At 41.3% G+C, this 12,055-nt stretch overlaps 1 protein-coding gene across 2 annotated transcripts in view; it reads left to right on the forward strand.

Moving 5' to 3' along the window:
- Positions 1-2,385, forward strand: part of veph1 (ventricular zone expressed PH domain-containing 1) — a 59,747-nt gene extending 57,362 nt beyond the window's left edge. For both annotated transcript variants that reach the window (XM_041047159.1, XM_041047158.1), the window contains exons 13-14: positions 1,879-1,932; positions 2,203-2,385. In XM_041047159.1, coding sequence (XP_040903093.1) covers positions 1,879-1,932; positions 2,203-2,385 — 237 coding nt within the window. The remainder of the gene's footprint in view (positions 1-1,878; positions 1,933-2,202) is intronic.
- The last annotated feature ends 9,670 nt before the right edge of the window (positions 2,386-12,055 follow it).

A 12,055-nucleotide genomic window follows, 5' to 3' on the forward strand; every position in this document is an offset into this window, starting at 1 on the left:
CTATGGCGTGAAAAGGACACGGCTGTGGTGCAATACACACACAACCACACCTCCCTCACCTCCCACACTTACAGACACACACATTCAAGATTAAACTTAGTGGGGTAAAACACAGATGTGTTGTTCAGCAGAGCTGAAGGACTTTGTTCCCTGCCCCGGAGAAGCAGCAGAACAATAAAGTCTAATTGTTCATTCTGGAAGTGAGGTTGTACGTACTGGAAACAACACGATGACGCAGTGTTGTTGTGCTGAAATTAAGTGGCAACAAGGAATATTCATGTAATTTAAATGCACAAAGAGCTGTTTAACATGGCTGGAGACAGATTTCTTAATGCTCATGTATGGTCCAAAAATCAACCATGGAGAAAAACATGGGTCTCTCTATCAGGATAAATGCAGTGTTTATGTCTGGATTATTCCTTACTTGAAATAGGAGTGAAGTGGGGCCGTCGTCCCGTGGGGGTCAGGGAGAGGTCTTTCACTGTTGTTTCGGCCTATGGGCAGAACAGCAGTGCAGAGTACCAGGCTTTCTTGGGGTCCCTGGGTGGTGCTCTGACTGGGGACCCCGTCATTCTACTGAGGGACTTCAACGCTCACATGGGCAGCGACAGTGACACTTAGAGGGTCGTGATTGGGAGGAACGGCCTCCCCAATTGGAACCTGAATAGTGCTTTGTTATTGGACTTCTGTGCTAGCCACCGTTTGTTCATAACAAACACCATGTTCATACATACGTGTTTCCATCAGTGCACTTGGCACCAGGACACTCTAGGCCAGAGGTCAATGATCGACTTTGTGGTTGTGTCATCTGACCTTCGGCCGAACCCAGTGGTGGACACCGAACGGAAGGGATGCCGTCAAACTGAAGAAGGAGTCCTATCGAGCCTGGCTGGCTTGTGGGACTCCCAAGGTAGCTGACAGGTACTGGCAAGTATGGGGCAGCCCGGGCAGTTGTGGAGGCAAAAACTCAGATCTGGGAGGAGTTTGGCGAGGCCATTTGTCAGCCTCAAAGAGATTCTGGCAAACCATTCAGCACCTCAGGAGGGGGAAGTAGTGCTCCATCAACACTGTTTACAGTGGACCACAGCATTTCATCTCTGCTTTTTGCAGATGACGTTGTCCTGTTGGCTTCATAAAGCCAGGACCTTCTGCATGTACTGGGGTGGTTTGCAGCCAAGTGTGAAGCGGCTAGAATGAGAATCAGCACCTCCAAGTCCGAGGCTATGGTTCTTAACTGGAAAAGGTGGTTTGCCCTCTCCAGGTTGGAGGAGAGTTCCTGCCTTAAGTGGAGGAGTTCAAGTATTTTGGGGTTTTGTTCACGAGTGAGGGAAGGATGGAGCGTGAGATTGACAGGCGGATTGGCACAGGTTCCACAGCAATATGGTCGATGTATCAAGGAGGTGTTCCGGGCATGTCCGGGAGGAGGCCCCGGGGAAGACCTAGGACACACTACAGGGACTATGTCTCTCGACTGGCCTGGGAACGCCTTGGGATTCCCCCGGAAGAGCTAGAGGAAGTGTCCAGGGGGAGGAAAGTGTGGATGTCTGTTTAGACTGCTGCCCCCGTGACCCGCAGTTGAATGAGCAGTTGATGATGATGATGATTATATGATAATTATATGAAATATGGTGCAACTCTTGAATGAAGGAATTTTACTTGTAATTTTATTACTGAGATTTATTTTCTTAAGTCTGCATTAACTCCATGAACACAGACTGTACAGCTCCATTTGACCCACAAACTGTTTAGTCTAATGGCTGCTGGAAAGACTTGATTCACTTGATTCATTTTCTTCACTTCAGATTCACTTGATTCTCCCATCTAAAGTTTTCATTCATTTTCATGCTTGACTTCTCTTATTGTCTGTCCTCCCCACAGAAGGATGAGTTGGATGACATCCCCATTGAGCTGAGCAAGGTGCAAAGTGTCAAGGTGAGGAGTTACACAGTCATCAAATCTTGTGTCTTTAAGAAGTTTGCTCCCAAAACCTTTTAAGAAAACAGATCGCATCCCCAAACACTATGAACAGGCTTACGTGACTGCTGGACAATGTACACATAAATTATTGTATACAAAGTATGACAGATAACATAAGAAATAACATGAATATCAACAACTACATTTGCAAAAACACCATCTCTCTGTATTAGTTATCTTCTTCTTCTGCTTTTTGTCATTAGTTTTTCTGCTTTTTTTCCATAGGTTGTAGCCAAGAAGCGCCGGGATCGGGGTCTGCCGCGGGCCTTTGAGATTTTCACCGACAACAAGACGTATGTGCTGAAAGCTCAGGATGAGAAACACGCAGAGGAGTGGCTGCAGTGCATCAACGTGGCCGTGGCTCAGGCCAGAGAGAGGGAGAACAGAGAGGCTACCACCTACCTGTGAGACCAACACAGACACAAACTCACGCACATGTACAAACATACGCAGAGAAATGCTTTTTCTAGCTGTAGGGCATTGTTTTTGTTTGTTTTTTTAAGAATTCATAAATGACCACCAGAGCTGTCAAGAAGAAAATATCACAGGTTTGGAAGATACTGTGGTAACCCTGAAGAGGGACACTGCCAGTAGCACTTCAGTATTGGTGGTAGACATCTTCAATCCCAACGATGATGGAGCACCTTTCCAACACAATCAAAATTCCTTGTTATGCAGTATTTTTTTTTTTAGATAAGACTCATTCACCAGCAATAAAAAACTCATTATATGACGTATAGTTACGTATTTAAACTACTGACTCCCTGTACTGACTGTTACACCGTGGACCAGCTTATGATGAGATACATATACATCTGTGGACCATCATCGGTGACTTTAAATGAATGTTATATTACATCAGTGTTAAAGACTGATGCATGATGAAGATCCACACCTGACTGGATCATTCGGTATGGAAATTTCGCCTTCTCCTGCTTGAACCTGGAGACTGCTGTGAGCTTCAGCAACCAAACAAAAACCAGCATCTACAGAAACTTGGGATTTCTGAGTTTAATGATGCGCAGTGATTGAGACGTATTTGAATCTAGCATAGGTTTTAGCAATAAAGTCTTAACAGACCTCATAAAGACTTGTAGCAATAATGAGACTGAACTTGAGAGCATGGAAGGATGAAGAGGAGCTTAATGGACAGCAGATGGGAAGGGCATTCGACAGTGGAATTTTGTGTGTTTATGTGTGTCTGTGCGAGAGAGAGATTGAGTGATTATGATGTAGTTTTAAAGGAATAGTTCAGTATTTCTTATCATTTATGCTTACTCTCTCCAAAGGCAACTAAATCCACCAGCACCTCTAAAGCTCATTAAGCAACAACTAATATTAGTTTTGTTTAATCTCTACAAAAAAATGGCAAGTTGTAGTTTCATAAGGGGCTAAACCACAACTTCTTGACCTTTGGACTAGACCAGGCTAGCTGTTTCCCCCTGTTTGCAGCCATTATGCTATGCTAAGCTAACCAGCTTCTGGCTGTAGGTTCATATTTACCGTCCTGAAAACAGAGTGGTATGTTCTTCTCATCTAACTCTTGGTGAGAAAGCCAATAAGCATGTTTCCTAAAAGGTCAAACTGTTCCTTTATTCATGTAGTTTTTATGTGTAATATGAATGTACATATTCAATCCAGTGTATTTTTTAATAATTTTTTAATGGTTTGTTTTTTTTTTACTTAATTCTGTGTTTTCCATTACTAGCACCCCCCCAAAGTCAGTCGGCAGCAGCTCGAAGTTGAGTAACTCCAGAATCAGAAATGTTTCATCCAACAAATGTTCAAAGAAAACATTTTGACCCGCTTTTCTCTTTCTGCTCTTGTACTAAAGTGACTTATGAAACAAGCCCCTGAAGAGTCTCTGAAGTAGTCAGATTTCTGTTCTTTTGCAATCTCTGTGCTATATGTCCTCGGCTATTTGTGGCTTTCCTGAAACGAGAAGCGTGTGCAACAGTTCACTCTGTGTTTTATGAGGAGCCATGTCAGCCCAATCGTTGCTTAATAGTGGAGTTTAGACCACAGATTTCTAAGAAAGCATTGAAGTAAATTAGTGGTTTCCTTGTGGAATTAGAAACTGTGCCAGTTCAGTCATATTGATTTAAGACAACTGAGTGAAAGGATTTGTTTAGACAGCCAAAAACTGAAGGTGATCTCTCATTTTTAAAACAGACCTTTTCCAAAGGTTAGAGCTGAAAAGCTTGTGGGGGGTTTTTTGTGTGTGTCTTTGTGGAAGTGAGCATCCAGCTCTTCCTCGAATTTTCTGATCCCAATTTCCTCTCCCCTACACCAACTTCCTCTATACAACTTTCCACCTGAAACATCAGCCTATGGCAAAAAAAACCCCTATGTGGAGCCGTATAACTCCTTCATGTTACTCACTAACCACAATGCTGATGACAAGGACGGCTTGGCCCAGTTAAGCTCCGAACTGCCTGCACCAGACAAACTTTCACGGTCGGCCATGGTAAATCAATTATTTAGCACAATGTCTGATTTTGATCTTTATCTTTAACTCTCCTTTTTGGTATCAAATGCTTTTGGTTTTGGTTAAATATACAAAAAAAATGCAGTGTTTGGAATATTTTAAAAATGCCTAAGATGGTCTTGATCTTAACTCACATGACAGACGAGCACATCGTCTTTGGTCTTAGCTTGTTCTGCAGCTAAAACCCTTGTAGTTGTGTATATACAGTTATAATACTGCCTTTCCCGCTGTGTCAGGTTACCACTGTTTGTACTTTTAGCTGTGCACCCTCCCCCCCACCTACACTGCAGAGCTGACCTGCATCTGCTTACACATAGTATTATTTACATCATGCCTCTCCATCACATGATTCCCTGCTTCCCTCTGTTTTTTTTTTTAGATTAATGACCTACATACAGAACTGGCTCTGAACCCCAAAATCTGGGGATTTCCCACAATGACTGCAATATTTCTGCAATGCTAGTCTGCTGGTCTGTCTGTCAGTGCACCACTTAAATCCTGATGGAAATATGTCAGCTTGGATGGATGAAATTATGTACAGACATTTGTGATTGCTGGAGGAGGAATCTGATTGACTTTGATGATCCCCTAACTTTTCCTCTAGCGCCTCTATAAAGTTGACATTTGTGAATTTGAGTGAAATGTCTTAATATCTTGGCTCAAAGCACCACTGTGCCAAAGTCCAGCCTCATAGACCTGCTAGCATGGCTGCAGACTGTGTAGTCTTTTTTGATCTTGTGTTAGGTTTAAATCCTTAGGACAGTCAGTTACTGTCTGACACTGTTATTCATTCATTAGTTTAGTTTAGCAAAAACAAAAAAATATATATGTGTTCTACTGTACTATATACACATATTATTTGACAGCCGCTGCTGCCAAGCAGATATGAAATCTACTGCCACCCTTAAGTGAAGTTCAAGTCCTCTGCCGTACACTCGATTGTAAATGTACCATGAAGCTGGCTTTACCCTTTTAGTTGCTTAGTTGTTTAGTTGATTTCTTGGTGTTTGAAGTGAATGTCTGATCATATGAATGTCAAAAGTTTTCTAAAAGTAAGAATGTGAACACTGGCTGCTGTCACACTGCCATGTTGGCCTACTTTCCAAATTTCTGGGGCCGACATCTTCAGCCAAACAAGAAACTGTTTTAGGGTACTTTTCTCTTAATGAAATGCATTTGTAGGCAGCTGTGTAAATAGACTGGAGAATATATAATCTATCTACCTATCTATCTATCTATCTATCTGTTGTTTCTTTGTTCATTTGTCTCAGACTGGAAAATAGTGAGCTGTTACTGTCACTACTTTAAAGCACAATGAGATTATATTTACAGTTCTGAAAGCAGATATCAGGAAGGGAACTGCTGTAGATTTCAGCCGTCACACACAGACTGTGTGTATGTGAATATGATCGACTCAAGTATTAAAGTTTCTGAATGTATAAAACAGCATTTTTGAGAATTAATATCCGCCTTGTGCAAAGTATGATAGAAAAGGGCGTTTTTTGTTTTTTTTTTTAGTTTAGAGTGTTGCTAAATTACATTTGATTTTATGTTTGATTTTTGATATAAGGTGAATATTTATTTCCTACCAGCGCTACTGTAACACTTCAATCATGTTGGGGAAGACTACTGAAACACTGAAATGACAGATTTTACAGTGTCACCTCTGCGTTGTTTCTTCCCTTTCTTCTTCCCTTGTTTTTATATTACTATGAATTAATACTGTAAAACAAACGAATGCTGTATTTTATTGACAATTAAACTGGTATTCTTATGGACTGTATTTGCCTGTTGCACCTTTTGCATGTCTGGCACTGCCGCTTTGTCTTGTTTTCCTGACAGAATTGTACAATAAATCTTTACTAGTGAAATCAGTGAATCTCTCCAGTCTCTCTCTCACACACACCTGGATTTGGTTACCTGGATTAAAGTTACTTTTATTCAACCAACAAGTTTCTTCTTGATTGGAAATGACACAGGCGTCTCTTAGAAGATAATAAGACAATGTACAGGAGGCATCATTGTGAAAAAAAATATTTCTCAGCTTTTATTTACATTTGAACAAAAAGTGGCATGTCCAAAATTATTCCTAACCTTTGCAAACTGTCACAGTCTATGGGAAAATCCAAAGTTCTATACCATTCCAAGTAGTCCAAGCTGTTCTAAAGCATCCTAATTACCCTGATTCATTGGGAACAGCTGTTTCAATCAACTCAACAGGTGAAAAACAGCAGCTCTCTGCCGCTGGTTTGTGGACAGTCATGGCTAAGACAAAGGAGCTCACTGATACCTCTTGTACATCGTCTTATTTTCTTCTGGGAGACGCCTGTGTCATTTCCAATCAAGAAAAAACTTGCTGGTTGAATAAAAGTAACTAAGTCAAAATTTGCCAGGGGTATGAATAATTTCGGGCTTGACTGTACATATATATACGAAAAAGAAAATTACAAAAAATCGGTTTTCACAAGAAGAAAAAGATTGATTGATCTGAACAAAGTGGAGATTGTTTCTGTGCAAGTCCAGCTTTCAACTTGTCCCCTTGAGTTCAGTGTTATTGAGCTGATGCACTGAGCCCAACCCATAGTGACTGTGATCCTCTGGCTAAAAGCTCCTGTCTGTCATGTCAGTGCTCTCAGCAGAACTCCTGAGAGGATGCACACACAGAGAAACACATACACCTGAACACAGTGTCTCTGACTAGTCTCCTGGAGAACATTACATTACATCCCAATGTAAATTAGAAGTGAGTTAAGCTGCTACACTAACACTAAACCCACAGTACACATTCAAATAAACACACAGAGACAAAGAATTACTAAAATTATTCCATATACCCACTGAGTAAACATTCCTTCCTCCACGCGTGCATCTTGGTACTATTTCATCAAGACAAAGATCTTTCTCTGACTCCAAAACCTTCAGACTGGATTCCCTTCCGACATTCAATCTGTCAATGTAGTTCTGATCCAGAAACTGGTTTCACACATCAGCTAATCTGAAGCTGGCAAAGCTGATTACATGACATCCCCAAACTGCCTTTAAGTTCCCATTTCAAGTTTTTAAAAGCACTTCAAGACACAGACTTGCTGTGCAGGAATGGGGGAAAAAAAAAGCTAAACCAGCTCAACCACGAGCTCTAGAGGACAACTCAGTGTGGCGTATCATGGACCCCTTGGCCATAAGCAGGGATTGTATGATTGTATGGTACTTTATGCAATTGTGGTGTATAATTTCCACATTTTCACCCCCAGAACATGCAGAACTTCTTAGAGCTGTTAGAGCTCACCTGAAGAAATAAAATAACCACAGAGCTTTTTTTTGATTGTTTGACATCCTTTTATGCGTTCCTGTTCACACTATAAACAATCATTTCTTTGTCCACCACAAATATCTGATGTAAACATGTGCAAGCATTGCCTCCCTTGGAATTTAAATCTCTGTTTGGCATAAAACACAAAGCCAGTGTTTGTTATGTAGTTACTGGAATGCCTCTGAATCACAGTGAGATTACCCCTTCACAGTGTCAATCACAAGTGAACCTCAGCACGGAGACACTACAACGATATTACAACGATTTTTGTCCAAGGAAGGGGAAAATATAAGTCATGTGTTTGTGCATTTCTCTCCTCCCATGGAGAATTCAAAAAGTACAGCCTCGCTGGAGAAATCACATCCTCCCATACTAACACTTCATCAAGTGGGATTATACCTGACGATCTCCATCACTCACACACACACACACCACTTTTACAAGGTAACCCTACACTACCTACTACAAAACAGCCAAAAGGTTTAATGAAAAGACCAGTGGGTCCTGCATTGTCCCTCTGATATGTGCAGACAGAAAGAAACATTCTCATTAATTCAGCAGGCTTATTAGCTGTGTGGCGAGGGGCACTAAGGGGAGGATTGAAATCACAGACAACGGCACCTGGGGACTCGCACCCCAGGAAATTCCTAGCATAAACTTCTTAGTAAATGTACAAGACACACAGGTACATTACTGAGGCAGAGACGTGAGTTAAAAGGTTTATAAATGTATTTAATAATCACAAAAAACAAACACTGGAACTGATGAAAACTGCTGAAAAAGAAAAAAGGAAAGGTGAAAAGAACACCGGCAACTGAATGAAATAGTTAAAATGTATTTTATTATATTTTATATACTAAAAAAAGGAGGAAGGCCTCAACAATCGAGTTAAAAGAACAATATATTTAAGATTTTAAAATTCAAGTCCTCACCACAGGTGACTAGCCTCTCCACAGTAGCACTCCGCCTAGAAAGAAAAGAATCGCAAACAAAATTTAATCACAAGCAAATGAACAATGATGGTAAAGCAAATATAACCCGATAAACAATAATCAGCCAAGCAAAAATACAAAATAACCCAGTTGGCCAGGAGCAAATTCAAACAAAAAAAATCAATAAGAAAATAACTAAAAGAACTGAGGCCTAAACTCAAGGCAAAAGTCAAAAACAAAAGGTCAAACTAAATCTACCAGCCAAAACTAAATGTAAAAGATAAATCTAAACAAGTAGACAAAGGTTAAACTAAGGTCCAACAAAGGCAAACAAAGGGGCAAACTAAGGGGCAAACAAAGAGGCAACTAAAGACGACTAAAGGGCAAACGAAAGGCCTAAAAGAAAGAAACCTAAAAGAAAGGGGAAGAAACACCATTAACCAAGTTCACACTGCTTATTTAAAAAGTATTAAAAAAAAAAAAAAAAAAAAAAAAAGAACAGTCACAGGCCAACTCACCACAGGATGTTAAAAACTATTATCAAACCCCTCACAAGCAATGCAGCACCTGGACAGCCACAGCAGGAACAGAGCAGGAGGCAAAGAGAGACAAAAGATCACAGGTGTCTTATATAACTTGTTCCTGATTAGGAGGAGTTAGGAGGGACTGGCTCAAGGCTGCACTCAGCAGCTCCACCTAGAGTAGGGGAGGGTTCCCCACCACAGCTGCTAAATGCTCCACTACTTTCACAACTGTTACACTGTGGAAGGTAGAGGTTTCAGGTCATTAACACAGCAACCAGTGTAATTGAATGGATTCAGTGTAGGTGGCAAAATTAATAGTTTTTGTGGGGGAGACATGGACTCAGTGGTTGTGCCTGACAAAACAAAAGAGTTATAATAAAACCAGGCCTTAACTACTGGCTATCTGGGAAAACAAAGGAAACAGAGGTTCTGGCTGAGATAAAACTAAATCCAGGGGGGTGGCACCAACCAATATCCCTAGTGTATCTAGACAACAGGAGTCCTACATGCTGCTACTGCACAGGGTACCCTGAATCCACCTGTCCACAACTTCCCACCACACTTTAGTTACTCCATGATAAGCAATCTTATCATGGAGTAGCCAAGAAGAAGCTGCACTGTGCCCTCCTTTTAACCATGGGCCTCGCGTGCTGACTGGTCAGGTCTGATCACGCCTTCATAAGGTAGCAGCTCACCTGGATAGCCCAGGTGAGCCCAGGCTGGCAATCTGCACCTGGAGCACTGGAAAGGGGGGTGGGGGAGGAGAAAGAGGGGAAAAAAACACACAAGCTGTCCAGGCACTGCTAACTTTGCCTGTTTCCTCTTTGGTGCTCAGGTGGGTTTTTTAACTTTTTACTTCCACCTGACAAGAGGTTCAATCCGCCCATGTAAATGAAACACCTGTGTGGGGGTGTACAGCCTTTAGGTTTTACAGCTCAGCAGTTATATAAGTCAGTTAATATTAATGTGGCACTTGTAAAATTTTCAAAAATTAAAGTGTGATGTCATTAATAAGGCCAGCGGCGTGAGCATGTTTGTGAGCGTATGGTCTACAGGCAGCCATTAAACCTTTTACAGTCAGCTCTGCTCCCTGTGGGGCTCCACGCTGATCAGAGGAGCGGAAAAGTCATTAAGTCATATCAATGTCACACTACCAAGTCATAAAGCTAAAATATGAGATGTAGTTAAGTACAATGCCTTACAGCTACACACTGTGTGCTCAGGGACCTTTATTAGGCTCAGACTGAACAGGAACAGGCCCAAAGTCTTTTACTTTCCTGGCTCACTCAGGAGAGAGGGAGAGATTGGCTGGAGCAGCCAGGTTAACATGTGCAGTGTCCAATATTTTTTTACCAGTGCATCTTCACTTCACCCTGATCTGATATGTAGTGTCCACGTAAGAGACCATCGTATCAGAGTGGGAGCAGTCATTTCATTTGAGTCGTTTCAAGCTGACTTCAGAGCTGGTAAGATGGGGGTAATGTTCAGAGTTGGGTTATCACGCTGCTGGATCTCTCAGGTGGGATCACGCGGAATGACTTTAGGCCAGAGGTGTCCAAACTGTTCCACAAAGGGCCGTGTGGCTGCAGGTTTTTGTTCCAACCAATGAAGAGCACACAGTTTGACCAATCAGCTGTCTGAAGACTGAGATCAGTTGATTAAATGAGTCAAGTCAGGTGTGCCGCTGCTTGGTTGGAACAAAAACCTGCAGCCACACGGCCCTTTGTGGAACAGTTTGGACACTTCTGCTTTAGGCCAACTAATGTTTGTCTCAGTGGTGTATTTGACCTCTCACTCACTCTGGAAAGATTTACACATCTGTCAGAACAACTGCCAGGTCACACTGCGGATACATCAGAGTGTGACCTGCGTGTGAAGGTGCTTAAACATGCTCCACTGGAGATAGACTGTTACCCAATGCTTTGGCAGAGTGTATACTACCTTTGTGTTGCACAATTTGTGAGGCAAACTGACGAGGATATCAGTGTGCACGCGCGTGTGTGTCATAAAGAGCAGCTTTTGTAGAAATGTATTTTGACAGTAACTCACAGTTACATTTCAGTTATTAATTTCTGGCTTTCAGCAACACATTTCTAATTTAAACACGCTGTTTGAAGGATGACTCCACATGAGGCCATCCACTGGAGGATAACCTCTAATCTCATTTATTAAGTTCTCCATATTTAACATCTAGCTGAGGCATTTCCTGTGAGTTAATTTGTTACACATCATTTTTGGCAAAGAAACACTAAGTAAACCATCATTAAGTAAACCGTTTTTAGTCAGAGTATTAGTTGAATTGGTTTTTAGATTGCCCCTAAGGTTCTTTTTCAAATGTTGAATGTCTGTCAGTTGAAGTGGGTCATGAGATAAACATAACTATTTTACTTTCCTTATATGTTGTTAAGCCCTTCCAATTATATGTGCTGAATCTTAATAAAATATATTTTCATATTTATTACAACTTTGTGACAAGTTAATATGACAGATGACTCCAAGTGTGGGAAGTCTGTAGGAAATCATGCTGCATCCATTAGTTGAGCCAACAGCGCCCCCTGGCTGTCATATAACACATGTAAAAGGCCATAATCAGCTCTGCATCTCCAACACCTGCATGTATGCTGAACAATTTAGAACAAAATTTGTGGTGCAATTATTTTTATTCCAGTAAGCTGTGATTGTAACTGTGCAATGAGGTTTTACGAGGACAACTCAAACCATATATATTATCTTAACATCTGTTGAAGTGAGTTTTGCTCCCTCACTCACTTCAACAGATGTTATTTAATTCAATACGATTCATAACAATAGGAACCAATTCAGT

This window comes from Toxotes jaculatrix, chromosome 9 (assembly GCF_017976425.1).
Source record: "Toxotes jaculatrix isolate fToxJac2 chromosome 9, fToxJac2.pri, whole genome shotgun sequence".
In the NCBI taxonomy this organism is placed as follows: domain Eukaryota; kingdom Metazoa; phylum Chordata; class Actinopteri; family Toxotidae; genus Toxotes; species Toxotes jaculatrix.